Source organism: Struthio camelus, chromosome W (assembly GCF_040807025.1).
Source record: "Struthio camelus isolate bStrCam1 chromosome W, bStrCam1.hap1, whole genome shotgun sequence".
NCBI classification, from domain to species: Eukaryota; Metazoa; Chordata; class Aves; order Struthioniformes; family Struthionidae; genus Struthio; species Struthio camelus.
In genome coordinates, this window is record NC_090981.1 from 33,737,780 (window position 1) to 33,760,364 (window position 22,585).

The window sequence follows — 22,585 nt, forward strand, 5'->3', positions numbered from 1 at the left end:
TAGGAAAAGTGTTGTCAGCAGGTCAAGGGAGTGATCCTGCCCCTCAACTCAGCTCTAGGTGAGGCCACACCTGGAGTACTGTGTCCAGTTCTGGGCTCCCCAGTACAAGAGAGCCATGTCACTCCTGGAGAGAGTCCAGCAGAGGGCTACAAAGATGATGAGGGGACTGCAGCATCTCTCCTATGAGGAAAGGCTGAGAGAGCTGGGCCTGTTTAGCCTGGAGAAGAGAAGACTAGGAGGCAATCTCATCAATGTATACAAATATCTAAAGGGGAGGGTGTCAAGAGGATGGGGCCAGACTCTTCCCAGTGGTGCCCAGCGACAGGAGAAGAGGCAACGGGCACAAACTGAAACCCAGGAAGTTCCATCTGCATATAAGGAAAAAATTTCTTTCCTGTGAGGGTGACAGAGCACTGGAACAGGTTGCCCAGAGAGGTAGTGGAGTCTCCTTCCCTGGAGATATTCAAAGCCCACCTAGACACAATCCTGGGCAATGTGCTCTAGATGACCCTGCTTGAGCAGGGGGTTTGGACTAGATGATCTCCAGAGGTCTCTTCCAACCTCGGCCATTCTGTGATTCTGTGAAATATCTATAAATATAATCATATAACAATGTAAAATTTGGAAATGATTTTTAAAGAAAAAAAAAGAATCCACAGCTTTTCTCCTATATCATCCTTAGGAGGCATATCAACTGTCCAGTCACGACCTCCTAAAGGTATATTAATTTGAGAGAGAAAAATTGACCTGTTCAGAGCAGAAGATTAAGGTAATCCTCATTTCCCTTGCTTTCAGAATCATTTGCTGTGATTCCTCCCTGCTCAATTACTACATACCGCAGTTAGACATTCAGAAAAAATACTGCATGTCTCACTATTTATCAGAGTTCTTCAGAATGCATATCACTGGTTACGTTGCTTGGTAGGTATCTGAACCAGAAAAGTTTACAGCACAATTGAATATCAGTAATTAAAAAGAGCACAACATTTGCAATGGAATTTCTTTCTTGTTTTCAGAGTTACAATCATGGCCATCTCTTAGTTCTCAATGTTTTTTCTACAAAACAGAAAGTGTTGTCCAGCTTTAAAAGGCATTTCCACTGATCGCCTGAGAAGGCTTCTAGTTGACTTGAATAGCAGTAGAATCTAGCCCAAACAGTCAAGAATTTCTTGACAGCAACTCAGGTGACAGTAGTCAAGGAAACAGCACAAAACCCCATAGCTCATGCGTATACTCTTTGCTGGAATAAGTCTCAGTTACACGTGGGGTTTTTTTAGTATCTTTCAGTCCTCATCCATAGGGCCACAAAAGCCTGTAATAACGAAGATTCAGAGACAGAATAAAGTTCAGGATAAAGGATAAACTAGCATAGCTCTTAAGGCATTCTACTGTACAAAAACTAAAACAGCGTTCAGAAACTGATACAGCATAGGACATCTTAAGCTCTATCAGCTCTTCCAGAATGGATGGTCAGTCTTTATAACCTCATAAACAGAATGTAAAGGCAGTAAAAGGCTCAAAGCAATGACACTCTTCTCACGATCTGATCTGTTCTCAACCTATGCCTCAAATGTCAACTCTCAAATGTACCAAATAGTGCAATGACTTTGGGCAATTCTTATCAGATTGCAAACTGTGACTCAGATCAGAGCTTAACCTACACCTTAGTAGTAGAAGTTAACAGAAGTCTATTTCTCAGGATAATAGACATACACTTTAGTAATACATTTGCTGCAAAAGACGGAATTAGCTGGAACCATTCTCACAGGATACCTGAATAAATGAAGTGTAGAATGTCTGACAAACAAGAACAGAAGATGGAGTCTTTAACAATGACTCTTACTGGTGGGTCGCATGATGAGCCACTGCTAGGAAACGGAAACACAGCTTCACTGTTCACTGCAAAGAGACTTTGCGCAGTCCGTATGATAGCAGAATCATGAATATCAGCTGGACTCTTCACTTTGAAAAGTAACATGAAGACATGGCTTACAGAGCACAAAATGATCTTGTGAGCTTCTACTACTTTCTTTAAGTCTTCTGAGTAAAATATCACATCCACACACTGGCAGCAGGACAGCAACTTGTGTAAATCAGAGTCATAATGTGAGGCTTCACCTCTTAAGATTGGCATTTTTTCTATAAAAGATAATAAGTTGGTCTGTAAATTTTAAGTAAGCATTAATTATAGTACATTTTTTCCCAGAGATCTGATCAAAAGACCAATTTTGGGGGGGAAAAAAAAAGTCTTATGTATTGCTTGAATATGTTTAGTAAAATATTCTAACAACGGAACTGGTTAGTAGAACTAAACTATTTAGTAAAAAACGTCCATCATTTTACAAAACCTCTTATGGTGCTTATGTTTAAAAAAACCTTAGGCTATGATTACCAAGCCTTAAGGATCTGAGTGAATTTCTAGTAAGAGTGAGAAAAAACAACTGCATATTTAGAACTAAATACTTGTCAGTAATCCTTTCACTGAACATGCAATATCAGACATTCAGAAATCAAATGCAGGAAAGCATACACCTCCCCTGTGTTTTATTTACAGCAAATTAAAAATATTACTTCATAACATTATATCATAATAAAGCATCATGTACTGATTTTTCATAATTCATCTGCAAAGCTTTTATATACAGCTTTTATTAACTCATACACTTGCATTATTTCATCAAAAGGACCAGAAAACCGCTATGATTTTTGTATAAAATATATTAGAGACCCATTGTGATGTTACATACTGCTACAAAAGTCTCCCAAAAGACATTAAAGCATCACTAAAAGATTATACAACTTCAGCAAGATAACCAGAGTAGCTGATAATAGATAACACTGAACACAATAATTATGACAAAACAATACTTGCATAAAAACCATCACATATACAACAAACAACATAGTAGAGATCAGATGTTAGTGAGCACCTGGTTGTTCAAGCTGAGGGGGTTTAACTCGATGGTACTTCTGGGTCTTTCTTCTTTTCTTCATTTTTTCAGATGACTTCCGATTCAAACTTTGGATCATAAAATATTCCAGCTAAAACATGAAGTGGATTTTTAAGAACTACTAGTTATTTAAGAGCAAACTTACATCAAACTAAGGAACAATGAGTGGATATTATATGCAAAGCTGAAGCTACTGCCATTATGAACAGTAATGCGGGTCATCAGAGTCCTAGTACTTCTTTATCACCAGAAGGTACTAAATGTAGTTGGAATTAGCATAATTTAAAGGACTATCAATTCCAAATGTGTACTTAGTCTTGGCAGAAATGACAGGTATGTGACCAGAAAGAAAGTCACTTTAGCAACCTTAGTAGATGCTAGCTATAGAATTACAGAGAAAAATAAGACTTGATGAATACTGATCAGGTGGAAGTGATGGAAATAACAAAGCAGTATACAAGCTCTTCAGTTTGAAAATAACCAAAACTACCACACAATACTATACTATCTTCTAAAAAAGTCACATTAAAATGTGATGTGTTTGCACAAGGTCTGTTTTACTGGAAGCAGAAGAGAAGCACGATCACTGAGGTGAAATGATCCATTTTACAAGAACAAAGAGAACATAAAGGGTAGTTCAGTTCTGGTTAACATTTGTGATGAACACTTTTATCACATCAGGTATTAGTGTAGCATAGAGTGAGCTTCATAAAAACTAAAAAAAAATCTTCTGGTTCGACAAGGTATGGAGCGGATTCCATATTCTTAAGCGGAAGCAAATAGATCCAATTAAGATTGTCTAAGTGTTGTGCCAGCTTTTTCAAGTTATTGTCAAATCCCGTGGAATGCACGCTATACCTATATGCCAGGGACAACAATAAAGATCATGTGAAATTACTATGCCAAACAAACTACATTTTTTTCTTCAATTCCAAATTCTACCAGGAAAGTAAAGGCAAGGGTCAACAAGATACTGAACTTTTAACACCTCATAGTATTGAAAATTAAGTATTAGCATAAAGATCAGAAGTAATTTTATTCAGAAGACAGTTAAAGGACTAAAGTCTGAAATTGCACAGCAGACTTCCCTGTTTTCAGAAGAGGAGAGGAAGGGTCTAATCATAGATGATGCATTTTAACAAGCTTTGCAGTTCCTGCCTAGTTCAATTTTACTGCAGGTGACTACATGTTCTGCTCAGGGTTCTAAACTGCTTAGTGACTGCAACCCAAGCAACCACAGGAACGCATTAAAAAAATTAAGCACGTTAACATTCTCACTTCACAAGTAGAACAACTGTAAGAGATTGAGCAATTAAAATCGAAAAATATCAGAAAACTATAGAACAATTCAGATTGGAAATGACCTCTGGAGGTCACCTAGTCAAACCACCTGCTAGAAGCTGGGGTTATCTTCAAAGTTGGATGAGGTTGCTGAGGGCCTTTTGCTCTTGAGTTGTGATTATCTCATCTGAGCAAAAAGAAAGGCCAGGAGTAGGGGAAAAAATTTTCTTGTGTACTACAGCTTTCCTAAAATTTCCTAAAAGGTAGTTAAAACTGGAGCAGTATTAGTATTACTAATTCTGCTAACACCAGTGGGAATTCACTCTCAGTGGGAAGCATGATGGACTGCCTCTACTTATTCTTTTAAGGGATCACATTAGTTATGTACTTTCCATCTGCGCTACATTGTTTTAAACTGAAGCCAAGACTTGAACTATCAGTAAGATTTGTTTTATACTGTAGTTACAACACTACAATTTCTCACTTACCACTCCTCCAAAGTATTTTTGTATATAAAAGTCATTAAGAGTGTGCAATTCAAGATACGTAGCTCCTAGTTCTTTAGCAAGCTGAACTCCTTCAGAAGAAGTAACACAGCTCCTTCTGTCTGAAGTGCACAGTGGGCAGGTACAAGGCACTTAAGGAAAACAAATGACTTGGATAAGTTGTTTTTATTAAATAATTCAAAATACTTAACTTTCTAAATAATTATAAAGATGTATTGTAAAGATATTACTCCTATAGAAAGGAAAAGAGAAACAATTTTATAGCAAGAAATCTATCAGTATGGCAAAATAACTTCTTTATAATCAGTTCAAATTATTAACTACTACATAGAATCAGTTTGTATTACATTAGCAATATTTAAAATTAAATTTTGTCAAAGTAGAAAAGTCAAGCAGACTTCCGGAACCCAGGTTTGTTGTGGGGTCTAAGTATCCTTACATTCATATATATTAGTTTTTAATTTTTAGATCTGTAGGTGCTATTCATTAATGACACCCTTAAGATTATTTTATCATTACCTGTCAATGGAGGAAGTATACAAAATAATAGAAGAGAGAAACTGCCACTACAGTCCTGGCCACCTACATACTACAGAATATGATTTTATTACACATTTTATATATCAATTTTTATCCTAGGATATGTATTTTTGAAGATTACTCCTAGTTAACTGAAAAAATCTAAATGTGAGCCACAACGACACAGCTTTGCTTGACGCTGCTAAGAATCTGACAGCTATGAACACGATTTAAAATATGGCGTACATGTTATACACAGATCAGATTACAGAACCGTAATGTAAAACATGTATTAACATAGCTATTCTGGGAGCAGAACCTTTCACTGCTCTGAAGGAGTAACATCCTAATAGTTTGTAGGAGTAAACTGCTGTGCTCACACATACCTCATCAAAGAAAAGGGCTTTGTGTGTGCATAGCAGTCTACTCAAACATATCACAAAGCAAAACTATGATCAGAGAATACTGACTTCTCTCACAGTGACATTACTGAGAAGAAAGTCAAAAAACAAAAAATAGAAAAGAAAAATGCCAGTAGTAGAGTCAGTCAGATTGGCGGTATCATACGCTTAAAAGAAAAAGAAAAGGCGTAAGTAAGAAAATGAGCTGGGGAAACCAAACATGAGTTAAGCAAACCTTGACTTCATTATGTCAATCTCATTAGAATGGCATATTCAGTACCCTTGTATAAGTCAGAGCGGTTACATTTTATCATTATCAGTGAATTACAAAAAGAAAAAAAAATTTTTACAGAGTTATTTAACAGTCCTTTCTGGGTCACTGACCAAAGAAATATATAAATAAACCCTGGTAAAATGGAACACTATGTCCAGAGATGATAAATCTACTATAGCTTAATATTTATTTGCATGTTACAAAATAAATATCTGTACCTACATTCATAAATCCTGTCCCATATTCATAGCAGGAGGGATGCTCAGAAATGCCTGTTTTTGCCAAACTTTAAAGGTAAAAGACAACTCACAGGTACAAGTTTGAAATTCATCATTTTGCCTTAGAAGCAAAATTAAACATCCCTCTCCCTCCACCCCCAAAAAATTAGACCCCAAGACTAAATAGAATTGTTTGAAGCACAATATAAAATGCTTCAAAATACAGAATAAAGTTTTTGTGTTTCTTCCATCAATCTATGGTGGTTTTTTAAAGCTTATTTCCTTGATGTAAACAGACCAAAAGTATGAATGTCTGTCCAAACCATAAACATGTTTTCATCAGAATTACGCCAGTCAATTGTGGGCCACTTTAAAATTCACTCAGTCTTTCAGTTCTAAGAATCACTATCCATGGTTGTGTGACTATGATACTTACTTTGAAAAAATTAAAAAGCCAAAAATCAAAAAAACACTTTGTGCTAAGTATATAATCAGTCTAAAGTAATTTTCATTGTTCTCATACCAGATCTACTAACTAGCCTGGACAGAACATTGTGTTAACACACAGCCATACCACAGCTACTCTCCTGTGACAGCTTAGCTGTATTAATACGGCAGCACACTGTGCTTTGTGGTTATGTCTGCAGAGCATCCAAAGGGTAGGCGATTGCATTCTGCTGACCACGTTCCAGAGAATTTATCCTCCTATCCAGTAGCTCCAAGCCAGTGGACCTCATTTTAATCTCTTTCACTAGAGGTCTCTTGTACTAGAGATAATGACCAGAGAGAACTCAAAACTATAGGATTCATCTCATACACTCAAACTTGTGTTTATAATTTTAAAGCACTAGGATTCCAGTGTATGATAACTCAACAAAAGGAGTGATTGTAGAGGTCAAAGTAGAATGCCTTTCATTGCCAGTGTTAATTAAGCGTTGTGTTCTCACCAAAACACCAATCTCCAGAACCATAATACATTAACATATTATTGTCATTCTGACAGACTGTGGAAGAGGCATACTAATATCTATTTCTGCTAGCACTCTGGAAAAATAATCAGCTTCTACTGAAATCCACTACATATTTAACTTCCAAATGATATTTTCATAGTTCACTACATAAGATTGAATACATACCATTTTTTCTTGCACCAATAGCAGAAATTATTACTGGAACTGAACAGTGGTTTAACGCTTTTTTTATCATTGGGACATAACTGTCCTTTAATTCTTGAAATGAAGTCTTGTCATTGACAGAGTATTTAATCACAATAATATCAGCTCCTCCAATGAGACTGCGAGAAGTATACCAGTCACTGTCAAATATATCCTAAACAGAAAAAATACTGATAAAGAATCCTCTCTTGTTTATAAATGAAAACACCAACTATGCAATATTTTTTTGACACAAAACTTCACAGAAGCATCTCCAACGGACAGTTCAATCTCTTTTTGAAGAGAGGTAACACAGAAAAGAGCAGAATTCGTGCTTTATAATTTTCTTGTGTGGAAAACAAGTTATGCAGTATAATGGATAATAAATTGCTGCTTAAGAATTCAGAAGTTGAGAAGAAGAAATAGTATTTATCTAGGAATATACTTTGCGTGGGAAAAAACCTTTAATGTTTTAATCACTTAACTTTCAAATGTTTTTATTAAGAAAATAAAAGTAACTTCAGTGGCAAACATTTGCAGTAATTCATATAAAACCACTATTTACCGTAATTTTTTAGGAAGAGGGCTACACAGAACTCTGCTAGGTACTCAGGAATCTTTAAATAAAAATTCTAGCTAACTGACAGAATTTGCTTCTGCTTCACAAAAGCTTCCATGTAGTAACAGGTGTTAATGCCATCAGCATTAGGACTTTAATCACTTAACTAAGCTTTCTTTTTTGACTTCCTACTCACTTGTCATTGATCTGCTCTGTAACAAAGATTTATACTCTAAAATTATTTTATATTTAATTAATATACAGCTGAGCTTCATTTACATGTAACATATAGTTATTACTTGTATATTTGTCATTTGCATGAGAACTGTAATTTCACAATGTCTGCTTTATCTGAAGGTAGCTCATAAATACCAAAGAAAGCCATGGTTTTGCAACTATGCTGAATTGAAAACTCTGACAGAAATCTAAAACTGATCCAGAGAACCGAAAATGAACTCAAACCCGTCTTAGAACAGTCATATAGAGCATGAGGGGAAACTAAAAGAACCTGGGATGTCGAGAAGACACTGGAAACAAGCAATGATATAAACAAAACATGGAAAAGAGAGGAATAAATGGGCATAGAAGAAGTGACAAAAGGAAATAACTCAAAGTTCCGTGGCAGAGTGGGGGAGGGAGATCAATGTGATTTGTGAAGAACAGATCACAAAAATATGAGCATTAAAGATTGGAAGCAGAAATATATACATATGAATATACATAAAGATCATTACTGTCAGCAACTGAAGCGGCTTTCATTCTCAATAGAGTAGATATTTTTCATCACTTCAAACCAACCACTGTTTCAGATCTCTGGTGAATCAGCTGCAGTACTCTTAAGTGCAAGAGAACATTAACTTGACAGATATATGTCAATGAGCAAATAGTTGTCTAGACCGTGAGTGCACTTTGCACCCAATTTAGGCCTTGTCTCTACAAAGACTTAAATCAGAAAGCTTATCTAAACTTAAAGCAGAACAGGCATTCCTCTGAATTACTTTAGTAGATGTTCTGGCATAAAAGAATCAGATTTAATTAACAAGAATAGCTATTCTAAAGCTACTCACCATGTTGATAAGGGCTTTAAGAGCAGTGTTCTTTGTATATGGTTTTCAATTAACTTAGTTAGAGACTATTATAAACCCAGGCTTAGGAAAATCTCCACCAGCGTTTAAAAGAATCATTTAGACTATGTTAATTCAGCTATATATCAACTTCAGTCTTGATTCACTTCTCTACACAACTGTTTTGCAGTGTGGTTTTATCAAAAGGCTCATACCATAGCTGAAACCTATGTGTCTCAGCTTCTGTCTGCCTCCTATTTTATGAGATCTGCATAGCTACTGTCACTAGAAATTGCACGGTATTTTACAACCTCATGCTTGGAATTTAATCAACGAATTTTTCTCTCTTGGGTTGCTCTCAGGAACCAGCACAGCACCTTTAGACTCCTAACAATCAAAGAATGCTTGCTCAAACAAATAAAAAGGTCCACTTTAATATCCAGGAGAACATACTTGCTTCTTAGTAAGTTCATAAAATTAATACATAAACACAAGTTTAGCATCAATAGTAGTAAGATTAGCAGCTACCTTAGCTTGAGAGAGCCAACCGGATGGGCTTTCATAGAACCTGATCATACAGTTTGATAAGAATCAAGAATATCTAGGGGCAGCTCTAATACTTTAGCTGGTGAAGTCCTGAACAGAAAATTTGGTAGTAGACTGGTGTATGTTTAACACAACTAAAGGCATAAGGGAACAATACAAACCCAGAATAATACAGATTATTTATAATCAAGATAACATGAATAAGGGAAGAATATTTAGTTGTCATATGTTGGAAGATAGAATAAGTAGCTGTTCCTTTGCAGTTTTCTCCTACATGCCTGCTTTCAAGTTCAGCCCAAGTCTGTACATGCCCATCTGTATGAGTTTGGGGAAAACCAGCAAAATCCCCACTAAGGGCTAATGCACAGGTGCACAAACGTGCAAGAACTCTGCAACAAGTCTGAGCACTACTAATAAAAAATATTTATGGAAATTTCTTACAGAACATAACATGCCATTTTTACACTGAATTAGACCTCCACGCTATGACATATTTTCATGTCACAGAATCACAGAATCGTTTAGGTTGGACGGGACCTCTGGAGATCATCTAGTCCAACCTCCCTGTTCAAGCAGGGTCACCTAGAGCATATTGCCCAGGATCACATCCAGACGGGTTTTGAATATCTCCAGCGAAGGAGATGTCATAAGACAGAACAACAAAGAAAGGTCCTGGTAAGACTTCTAAGGTTTTAGTGGGTATGAACTCCACCACGTGCAAGTAAAGAACCAACCCTAACCCTAGTCCTAACCTGTATCAGAGGACAGGAATCCTAGAGACCAACGTGTACTGAGATATGGCTCCATCCTGACATAAGCCATCAAGCTACTTCTCTGGCTGGAGCAGTATTCCGGTACTCACTGGGAGGCCCTCAGATCCCCAACCCTAGACCCCGGCCCTAATCCTATCTTCAGCACAGGACAAAACTCCCATTTTCTAACACCTGTTGAGATACAGGCCCCAATCTCACATCAGACCCCTTCCTGGCTCTCCCAGGAGAGCGGTCGTCTAGCACAATTCCAGCCCAGAAGGCCCTCAGCTCCCTAATGCTAACCAGTGGCAGCTCAAATGCTCTTCTAGCTGATGGGAATCTCAAGAGACTATTTTGTAGAAGACTTGTACTGGTCTGGGTGTGCACACTCATGCACATAACAACAGTGGCCTAACAGATCCATATTGTACAATAAAAAATGCAAGTTTTTCTTAATCAGATGAATAGTAATAAAGCTTTCTTACATAAGTAAAAATACAAAAGTTTTTGTAATTTGGGAAACAAAATAACAACAGCAAAAGAAGAAATGGCCATTATTTGCAAGGTTCTCCTATGCAGCCCTTTTTTGTACTTAGCCCAAGTTGCCATATTCCCGTCTCTGCACATGTGGGAAAATCTAGCAAAATTCCCACTGAAAACAACAGCACAGGTGCATGAACACACAAGAACTCTACATCTAACTATTGTGGAGGGAGGGAACTACGGAAACTTGGTACATGTTGTAACAGGTTCTTACGTGCTACCAGTTAGACTTCATAAGAAGTTTGGAGGAGGTCTGTAGTTTTCTCCATTAGATTGTGCTACCACTGCAAGTCACTTTTAAGACAGAACTACAAAGACAGATTTTAGCAGAGTTTTTAAAGTTCTAGTAAGGATGGACACCTATCCCCCCCCATTCCTAAGATAAGAGCCTTGAGAATATCAAGCTGCTATAGAGACAGGCGGAACACAACAAGCCAAGTCTCACAACACCTCTGTTTTCTGTTACTGTTATACAGTTTCCCTATGCTCTCATATATTAAACTTAGCACTCCCAAAACCCCAATCTTGAAGATGAATATTACATTTACAGACATAAAGGAGAAAGATACGCTCCCAGAGGTCTTACTGTGATTGTTTTCATGTTGCAGCAAATCTGCAGTAGCTTGTTTAGATTACTGCTCATGTACTGGGAAAATTCTCTGAAAATGTGTCTTGACAATGAAGGGTTACTTGCCCAATACATCATGGTGACAGAGCATCTGGAGCCTTAGCTAAGTTAAGCATGCCTTGCTTATCACCTTTAAGGCAGCTTTCATGCAAAAACAGTGGAAGGGATTTCTTCAGATGACAAAATAACAATTCAGATTCCAGACACTATCTATGAAACCTGTCTAGCAGCTACTTCTCATCACTTCCTGCTCTCAGCACAATTCACTTCTCAAGATAGCCACTGACAAAACCATTGACAAAAGAAACAAACAATGGTACAAGTAAGGGTCCTATAATACAAACTTATTAATTTTAATCATAATCCTGTTTCTTCCTCTCAAGACTTATTAGGAAAAAAAAAAAAAAGGGCTTTTGTTCTTTTCTTACACGTCTTAGATACACATATCTCAGAACATATCATACTCATCAAGGACTAAAGTTTAAAAAAGCCTTGACAGGCAATGGAGATGTGACTTCCCAACAAAATCATACGACTCCTCTAAAGGACAATATTTCTATTGTTAAAAGTAATTTATGAATGCCTTTTTGGAATCACAATGAAATCTGCTCTGCTCTTGCAATACTCACACTCTTCCTAAAAGCTGTTCATAGGAAGGTAAGAAATGTCCTAATGGTTCTTCTAACTCAGCACTTTATTTGCAACAGTAGCAATAGCAGATGCTCTCTAGGGAGAGCATAGAATCCTGGCCACGTTCTCAGTTCCATTCTCCTTGTCCTTCCCCAGAATGCAAAACTACTGTGATTAGGAATATTAGAAAGTCGTCTAGAATGTCTGAACAACTTGCTGAAAAGCTACAAAGCTGTCCCGAATCCATTCATGGACTCATTCTCCATTAATTCATCAACTCTGAGCCTGCCATCTGCCTTCTCAAACTCCTGTAGCAATAAGCTCCAGAAGTTAACTACGTGCTGTATAAAGAAATATTTTAACTGTTTTAAACTGATCATCTACTAGTTTTACTTAGTGTCCTCTAGTTCTTGAACTGCAGGTTTTGGGGGAAAAAAAAAAAAATCTTTCAAACAATGCTTTCCACATCAGCTTCTACGAGCCTTCCCTGCCCTTTGAAGGTGATCTCTGCAAGTTTGTCAGGCAACAGAATTTCTAATCAGTCACTTCCACTAGCTGGCAAGACAAATTTTGTAGGTGCACTTTCTGTAACTTACTAGACTCCTCAACAAATTTAGCTAAGTGACATGCAGCATACAAGTATCTTCTTCACAAATCAAGGCAATTCATACCACAGCCCTGAAGAGCCACATTTGTTTTTTTTACTCAGGGCTTTCCAAAACATTTGTATCTTTAATGGGCTGAGCTGACCAAAAAAAAAAAAAAAAAAGGCTAGCATTGCTCTGTTACCAAAAAAAAAAAAAAAAGGAAAATAACAGGATATGATCAATTATGATCAATTATTGTAAATTGTAAACTTCAGACAGTCAAGCTTTAAAATGAGAAAGGACGACATACCAACAATGAAAAGTTGCAACCTATGGTTTTATAATGAAGTAGTAACGTGAATGGATTTCTAAAAAATAACACGTAAAATAAAAAAGAAGATTAGATTCTTTTTTCTTCAGAAATGTTGATGGGCCTGAATGGGCAGCCAGCCTAGCCAGGAACCTGAGCATAAGGATGCTGCTGAGGGAAAAAGTACACCATGGATAGCATCACTGTTAAAAGAAAACTCACGGGATTCAGGGAACTACTACGATTGGTACAGTAAGAAGAAAAAAAAAAAGCAAACAGAAAAACCTGGAAAGATTCATGGCAAGAGACTGTGGAGAGGGAGAAGTTCTTTAAAAAGATTCATATAACACCTTTTCAAAACTGCAATTAATATATTTGAACACTAGTCAGTCCCATGGAGGTCTGCAGGTCAGTGCAAGTCTCTAACTAGGCACTGGCAACGACCCAGTAAAGGTTCTCATAAACATGGCTCCCATAACATGCCTCTCTAGAGTGCGTAACCAATCACAAGGTATTCTCCAACCTCTAGCTGTTCCACTTGCTCCTGTTTTAACGTACGCACTACTCAGAACATCATGATGTCAGTGGGTTCTCTGGAAATTGAAGTTATTAACTTGGGGGAAACAACAAATTTCTGGAGGTATGTTCCCTGGGAAAGAAAAAAGATGGTTCACAAAGGAGAAAAAAAAAAAGTGAAGAAAGACAGTAAAAGTCCAATCTAGGACTGAGACATTCTAATGTCCACATAGCACTGTTTCAAACCATAGAAAAAGGAGAACAAGAGAGATAACATAACTGGGAAGTATCACTACGAGTGAAGCTTTCATTCTGCCATGAAGTGTTCAGCATCATAATTAAATGAATCAAAACATGAATTATACCTTCCATGCTATGTTTTTTTCTGAAGTTGATCAAGATTTACTTGCCATTAGCTACAACATTTCCCTCTACTTTTTCTGCAGTTTTTACTTGTACATATGTACAAGCCTAACAAAATTCAGTATAAAGTGAATGAGGCTGCAAACTACATGCAAGCCAATGAAATGGCACCTCAGCTCCCAAGGCTGTCAAATCTGATGTACTCATATCTTGCTAAATAAATCAACTCTTACCAAAGTAATTCATAAAATTAATCTTGCAAATTATTCCTTATAAGTTACTAGCCCCCATACTGAGATTTACCAAAAAAAAAAAAAAAAGTGGTATATACTAGTTCAGCATACTGTATGGCATCACAAATTGAGCATGCATGAGCAATTGATCAGTTATTAAAATCACAATATGCAGCGATAACGATAGCACATATGGTTTCCCCAGTTCTTTATAGCTCCTCTCAGCCTGGGTCTGTATGTTGTGTCAGAATGTTTTCCAGCTATGTCAACCACTAAGAAATCTGTCCACTTGTGGATCTGTGCACTCCACATGGAAGATACCAGCACAGAGCTTTATTAATCTGGTTCAGGACACAGAAGGCCATAGTGATATACTCAGTGCTCGATACACTGAGATCAAAGCAATTTTGGAAACAGTGATATTTTGCCTTCAGATTTTGAAAAGTAAGCTCCACCACTATCTCTAAAACTCCACGTCATCTCTGTAAATGATAAACATGCTCCCTAAACTCAACATTTCTCTCCTGTACTCTGTAAATGTCACTGGGAAAGAGTCTTCTCAAAAGATGGTGTGAACGCTATTATTACTTTCCACTTTGATAATCATGAATTCATTCCCTTAATTCTTCAAGCCCAGCAATATCAAAGATAACACCTTGCACAGACAGTTACCACATTTACAGTTCTTAACGGGGGGGAAAGGAGCAATTGTGTGAAAATAGCCCCACTGCAGGTTGGGAATACCATTCTCCAATATTTATCCATAACACCTGTCAGACACTACTTGTGAGTAGTCAGCATCAGGAATCAGCATTCCCAAAAGCACTGTAAACTGACACAGTATCAACAGCTGAAGTTGCCAAATCCAGCTGCTTTACTAAGAAAACACAGTCATCTTGGACAGCCATTTTTCAGCAGCCCATACCAATCACTATAGAAGCAGGCTACTACCTCAATGATGGCACTAGAAAGACAAGAGACTTAAACAGGCTCCAAAGGAATACTGCTGTTTGGAAGCCATGTTTGGTCATCCAAGGCTTACAAAGTAATGTGAACGTGTGATTAATTTTACTGTTATTTTACTGATCACGTGCACATGAGAACAATGCACTTGTTGTAGCATTCCTCACACATTTCAGACTTGTTTTATTTTTCCACCCCGTCAGTGCAGGAGCATTTTCAGAACTTCCGAAAGATCTTAATACATCTATTTCAGAGAGACCTATGGAGCACAGTAAAATGCTCTGTGTCATAAACATGGGGTTATAGTCAGGACAGTTCATCCAACACACTTGAGCTTCTGACCACTGCTACAGACTGAAGAAGTTAAGCAGCATTCTAGGCTGACAAAGACACATGCAGTGGCAGACTAAAGAAATGTTCTCCCAGCATCAAAAAGGAAAAATAAGTAAACTCACCTTGTATCACAGTCTTTCTCACAAAAGGGCCTACCATTGGGGGACTTTAATTTGCAAGTATGCATCCCTCTGCTTTTCCACACTTAGCTAAAAGGAACTGTGTAGAGGATGAAGAGCAGTTTGTCTCACTTGAGGCACAGCTATCAGTGTACACAGTTGCCAAATTTGTGCCTAGGACTAGTTCACCTTAACCACATGGATTTAATCTAGATAAGATACAAACTGATATAAGATGTAAATCTGTCTTTAAATTAGCTCAGAAGATACAGTCCTCAAGGACTCAGTAACGTGCATGAAACTTGGCAACTAAACAGTCATTAAAGTATGCTTTAACATATTCAGATATCAATGTCATTTCTTATGTAGTAATTGTTCTGCTCATACTTAAACAGCCTCACTTACTAACAAGAGAGCTGACAACGTGGAACAGTGCCAAAATTATGTTAATATTATTTCCTACATCAGAAGGTAAGTAAAGATGCGATTATTCATTATAACAGAAGTAAAATGTCTCCATATACTGTATTTTGCAACAGATTAAATTATAGTGTCTGTCATTTCTCAAAGCTGGAAAACGGATTCCCTTTTCACTTTTGAAAAAAAAAAGTATGTGTTTTCCTTTTTTTTTTTAGATAAATAGTTGGAGAGATTGCTTATATTCGAGTTTCACAAAGAGGTTTTTGTTTACTTCTGGATTATTGTCAATAAAGTTTTCACTAAACAACAAATTGAAAATCTCATTGTCATACATACGAAAGACATTGGCTTGTTAATGAGGAACATTCTGTCATACTCCCCAGAGAATTTTTGGTATGTGCCTTAGTTACATTTTATATGTTTTTATTACTTTCAATGAGTAAAATATGAGTAAAATCCCACAATAATGAAAATCATTCAAAATAAAAATATTTTTTCATTTGATTAAGACAGCCTACACTGTCAAGTCCAGTTAATAAGTTTCAGACCAATCGCTTACCCAAAGAGGACAGTCATGTACCACCAATCTGACATTTCCAAACACGCAGGCTTGATATTCAGTAAAAACAGGATTTCTAATGTGATTGGCAGAATTCAGCAACAGACCACTTTCAGTCTCTGAAATGAGAGCACTTCTCCCTAGATAGCTCCAGATCAGACTTGACTGCTGATTGTCTTCAGAAAATCCATCTCTTTCATTTCCAAAGGCTACAATATTAACAGACCTAAACAAAAAAAAAAAGTAACAAAGACATAGCTGTGTTAACAAAGATCAGCAGAAGGGATAAGAAAAAAAAAATCCCTTTAAATCAGAACATATTAATCCTTCTGAATCCTCTTCTTTCATTAGATTTGAAAACCCCCAGTAATCAACAGCAAAACACATACATGATCTCAAATCCAATAGCAGGATGAGAGCAAAGTGGAAAAGAAACCTGGAAATGCTGCCTGCATTATAAATCCCCAGCTTGCTTGGCTTTTTATTTGTCTGTTTCCATATTCAGTCTCACTGATGTAACCTCCAGAATTCCTGTCGCATATCCTCTTGTATTTGCAATGTGTTCTAACTTCTTGCTCAGTGCTTCAGCCCCCGCAAGTCAATGAATGCAACTGCCTGTGACAGTAGCAACAGCACAAATGCTTGCTACTGTGCTAATCTGCTGCTGCTGTAGGTGAATTCAGCATGTAAACTGAGCAGCAGGCAGCTCAGTCACAGCCATTGCATCCTGACGTCAGTAAACTCAGTCTAAGAGCATAATACACGCAACGGGGACGGAGATTCGACATTTCTGCAGAAGCAACATAATGCAGCCAGGTCAGCAAAGAGAGGCAAAGGCACTTCAGCAAAGCAGCATCTGACTGCACTAAAGGCATTTACATGGTGCAATTCTACTGCTGCTGTGCAAAAAAATATAAATATACAAAATCGCTGCCAGCTAATCTGCATTAGCAGTATGCTGAACCATACGAAATGAGAGAAAAGCAGTAAAGGACAGTCTCAGCTAAAGAAGAGAACAATGTGAAGGAATGAACACTCGTAAAGAAACTCAACCTTTGTTTAATAATATTTTAAATTTTTCAATATTAGATCAATACATTTTTATGTAAACCACGTGGTTTTTTTCAGTGTTAACTTGCTTTTGGAAATACTGTTTTGAAAGGGATAATTTTTAATTATAATGAAATAAATAAAATTATATTTGTATCTGTGACCAAATTCAGTCTAAAATGGCACCTTCTCTATCAGATATCACTGTACACATTAGAATTAAAAAGAGAGTCAAAATACTTTGGGTATATTATACGATAAATAGAACACTCTCTATTATGCAAATACATTCTGCTGTTAATCCCACAGGTAAAGGTACTAAATTACGTGAACCCACTTAACACAGGTCTTGATAAGACAATCAACAGAATAATTAACAGAGTGACCTTTGCCTTGCAGCAATCCATACTCTTAGAAAGGTACTGTTCCCCTACTAGTAAGATGACAAGAGGACAAGCTACATGTGGGAGAATACCAATTGACACTGGCGCTGAAGTTTTGTAACAATGTTGTATTGATTAGCTGGATTATTTTTAAAAATCACAGGCATTAATAGCTGATGCATGCTAATGAAGTCAAATAGGGTTTTTTTCTTAACTTTTTTATTATAAATACTACAGGACTTACTGTAAAACAAACCAATAGAACATTTACTAACTGTCATTTCCCTCTCCTGTGTTTTACCACATTCCACTTTCTACCACTTTTCAATCCAGCTTTCCTTAGAAAACTAAAAGACTAATGACAGATGAGGGAGGAGGTTCTTTGGGAGGGGAGGGGAGGGGGGTGTCCAAAAAAAAGCCTGAATCCATCTTTCCTAGGTAGCTTAAACAAGACCAAGCAATCGAAGGAATCACCCAGATTGTCATGTGTTGTCTGGCTCCCACATTTCAATTCTTCAATAGTGTCCAAACACTGCATATAAATTTACTGCATTAGAGCCAACATACTCCTTCACTTGTGTCTATTAGCGTACTTTTTAGAGAGGAATAAACATAATTCTTGGAAACATCAAGACTGAGCAGAGGAATTGGGGATTGTAATGGTCTAAACTTTGAAAATGAGGGAACATTCTATGAGAGGAGAGTTCTTTAAAACACTAGCAAACATAACCTTGTGTAGCTAAAGCAGAAATCTGCTGCACCCATAAAGGCAGAGGCACACTAAACAGCCTTTACTTGTTTTGAGTCCTGACATAAGCACACTAATTTAGAATAATGGTATACATATTTCCATACCCAGTGGCCCAGTAAAAACAGTCATAAGCCTTATGCTAGCCGTGCAAGGCCCCAGTCCTGTCCTGTTTGGCTTGTTATCAACATGTTACGATAAGTTGCTGCGTGAACCGGAGTTTGATAACGTCTTCCGCTATATAGTTTAAGTATGGGATAGCAGCAAAGGCACGATAAATACAGGCACAAGTTGAAAGCTGGGATCCAAGAACTATTAACAGCCCACTTATGGCCAGTTACTGGTCATTGTAAAAGCACAACCTCGAGAACTTGGGAAAAGCTGCTCTTGCTCTAGCAAAGGAAGAATCCTCTAAGCAAGGGGCAGGGGGAGCAGCTGAGCAACAGCCTAAGACACCTGCAGAGGCCTGGGAAATTAACCTCCAACACATCTTTCAGTACTCAGGCCAAAGGGTAAAGGCCAAGGGCTAGGAATGGTCTAGAAATTCTTTCGTTTTATAAAAGGATAAAATCCTAAATTGGGGAAGGGTAGATGGGGAGAAAGAGGTCACCTCATTTAGCGCCAATTTCTGCTGTCAAAGAGCTCTCGAGCCTGGCCACCTCCACAACTAAGACCAAGCCTGGAGCAATCGGTGCTAACTTTACACCATCCGCTCTGTGGTACTGCATGCTCACAGCTAATTTAGGATATAAAATGAGTGGCTGACTGCTTTGTAGGAATAATGATTGATAGCGTGCAAGAACTGATATGTAGTAATAGTGATAATGATGAATAATGTGCAAAAACTAACTATTAGCAAAGAGTGTATTGTTAATGAATGCCAATCTAGTAAAGTTATGTTTTACAGTTTAGGACTAGTCTGATTTATCAGTGTTCTAATTCCTGCCATCACAGTCAGCTCTGATTCCCCAGCTGAGATAGACAGACAGATACATACACACACACATATTCAGTTGCAACACCAGGAAGGAAACTGGATTGGTAAATAAGGCAGATCTAGGGAAAGTGACTCAGTTGATAAAAATTCCAGATGGCATAGCCAAGTGTTCTAGACCTAGTCCTGCCCAAAGAGTGAGAAGGCCTGGGGTATTGGTAGAGCTGAAGAGTCACAGAGAACACTTATTTTCCTCTCAGTCCTTCCTTGAACCATCTGGGAAACTAATCGGAACTGCCAGAAGCATTAATTTTGCAGGCAGTGTATTCTGCAGACAGTGGATGTGGGATTCATCTCACCTGATACACACCACTTAAAGCTTCCATATTAAAATACTGTACTATGTCAGTAACTTTTTAACAACCAGAAGACATAAAATAACATTTAAAAAATAAGTACGAAAATAGGACGAAAATACTGCCTGTTCTTCTACGTAACTGGGTCCGTAGCCCCACGTTTTTTCCTCTGCATTGCTGAGTGATTACATAATGCATTTCAAAAGAAAAAAAAAAAAGTTAACTGTTCCATTTTAATAAACATCATGAATTGAGAAGCTGCTTGGCACCTCTACCTCAGATGCAGTTATGTGGGCACTGCAAGTGAAAGCAATAAAAAACTGTTTAACTAAAAGAATAGAATTATAAAAGACTGCTTGACTGTTTCCTATTTTGCAATCTGGAGGCTGAGTATCCTAGGATCAGCAAACACTTCATCCAGCAGACATTTGCCATTTACTGCTGACATACAAAGACAAAACTGCAGAAAACAGAGAGAGTCTTTGACAGGATTCAGAAAACAATGACATATTTGATGTCATGCACTTTAATACTAGAACATTATTACATTGTTTCAAATGATTTCTGACGAAGATTTCCAGTGACTATCTCAGACAGAACAATGAAAAGAAACATCCAGTCTTTGCTGACAAAAGGGTAATGCCATTTTCTATGGCAAGGAGAGAACTGCAGCCAAGTCAGCGAAGAGGATTTCCTCATCGTGGAAGCTGTAATCTTACTTGCACTGATTCAAATATGATTAACTATCCCTTATTTTCACAAATGTGAGGAGATTTGATGCTCCTGAATTCAAAGCTGTTGGCAGTCCTACCTATTCATCAATTCTGTACTTTGGTTCATTGACTCTAGGCTGATTTGTTGATTCTGATTTTGTTAATTCATCGAGCTTCCGCTGACTTTATTAATTTCTTGTGTACCCAATGCTGTTAAGTATATTGTTCTGGGACAGGTAAAATTTCAAGTTGTTTTTAAAAGAAAACAGAAGATCATGTCAAAGAACAGTACTATTTGTTGGTGAATAGAGTTGTTTTCTCCTAATGACACAAAATGTAATCTTTCTTAGGCTTGATTTTATTGGCATTTGTTTATACTACAGAGATTGTTGCTATAGGTTCTAACAGCCAAGATGTCTCGCACAGATAAAGCATAAACCAACAAAAGGAGTTTTTCTTCACTGTTGCTATCTGTCACATTCAAGCCAACAAAAGCACACTGTGTGTGGGAAAGAGGAACAAATGATGGCATGCTGTTAAGGCTTACTAATATTTTTCAGTACAGCCATGCCAGAAAAAACTTTGTAGGGTTAATCTGACTTGGAAACACAGTTCCACATAAATACTTAAGTAGCAGAGCCTATTCAAGAGATTGCACAACCACTGCTCCCTGCCAGAGCTTATTGTCCCTCCAACCCTCAGGATTGCAGTGCAACAACTCAATAAACTCTGATCTGACAATGCTGTATCAAAACCACCACCACAAATGGATGCAATGTATTGATCCAATATAAACTCATTCTGTTGGTTCAAAGTCATTTAAAAATATTAGTGGGTTAACTTTGTATCAGCTTTATCAGCTGACATAAAATGCAGCCATGTACTACAATTTAGTAGCCCTGCATAATCCGGAGCGCACAGATCCAATGTTAATGATAACAGTGACAACAACAGTCTCAGTGTGCCAACTCGGCCATTTGTGTAGTTGCATTTGCATGGAATAAAATACAAGACACAAAACACGCCTTCTTGGGTCAAGCTACTGTTCTAATTCTAATCCAACATTATATCCACCTGCAGCTACAGCAGGGGCTGTTTAGGGAAGGCATGAGAGCTGCGCTTCTGTCTGAAGTCCATTTCCCTCACACTCCTCCAGCATCCGCAGCTATTGCATTAGGGAAGTTAAAGGGTGCATCCCTGCATAGCCCCATAAGTACCTGTTTAAGACCTGTTGTCCATAAACTTGTCTAATCCCTTTTCCAGCATGCTGGTGTTGCCTGCCCCAAGAACCTCTTAGGGAAGCAAGGTCACAAAGTTTACCACTCACCAGGTAAAAAGAATATCCATCTGTTATAAACTACCTCCTCCTAGTTTCATCAAGTGGCTTCTAAATCTAGGACTGCAAGATTTGATGAATAACAGCTCCACCTTTACATTATCTACCACTTTCACAGTTTTGTAAACCTTAATCATAACCCCAGAGCCTTCGGCTCCCAAAACTGAAGAGCCCTACATTTTTAGGCTCTCTTAGTAAAGCAGCTGCTCCATGGCCTTGATCATTTTATATCATATTTATCTACCAAATATCATTTATCACTCTTTCAATACCATGAGGTCCTTCTGGAGTTTCTCAGCATTAGCATCTGGCCATGTGAGAAAAAAAAAAAAAATTAGCGTCATCTGCAAACCTGAAGATTTCACTGTTCACTACCTTCCTCAAATCACTAATGAAGACATTAAAAATCAGTACAAATCCCAGGACATTTGTAGTATGGTTGTAGAATCTCCATCCTTGAAGGCGTCCAAGATGTGACCGGACAAGTCCCTAAGCAATCTCACCTAATTAGACCTGATTTGAGCAGGGGTTGGACTAGATGACTTCCAGAGGTCCCTTCCAACCTGAACTATTCTATGAATTGTCTCCCTTCTGAAGCATGACCATTAAACCCTATCCTTCACTTTCCAGTCTTGA

At 37.6% G+C, this 22,585-nt stretch overlaps 1 protein-coding gene across 3 annotated transcripts in view; it reads right to left on the reverse strand.

The window, feature by feature from the left end:
• The window catches only part of LOC104150361 (rho-related BTB domain-containing protein 3), a 41,835-nt gene that overhangs the window by 17,755 nt on the left and 1,495 nt on the right, over positions 1–22,585 (reverse strand). Inside the window, exons 1-6 of one of the 3 annotated variants that reach the window (XM_068925900.1) lie at positions 16,866–17,243; positions 16,430–16,655; positions 7,287–7,479; positions 4,721–4,869; positions 2,931–3,042; positions 1,774–2,139 (exon numbers count right to left, since the gene is read on the reverse strand). In XM_068925900.1, the coding sequence (XP_068782001.1) occupies positions 1,774–2,139; positions 2,931–3,042; positions 4,721–4,869; positions 7,287–7,356 (697 nt within the window). In that variant the 5' untranslated portion in view covers positions 7,357–7,479; positions 16,430–16,655; positions 16,866–17,243. Of the gene's footprint in view, positions 1–1,773; positions 2,140–2,930; positions 3,043–4,720; positions 4,870–7,286; positions 7,480–16,429; positions 16,656–16,818; positions 17,244–22,585 lie in introns of those variants that run through there. The other 2 variants (XM_009684583.2, XM_068925899.1) reach the window with 2 other exon arrangements.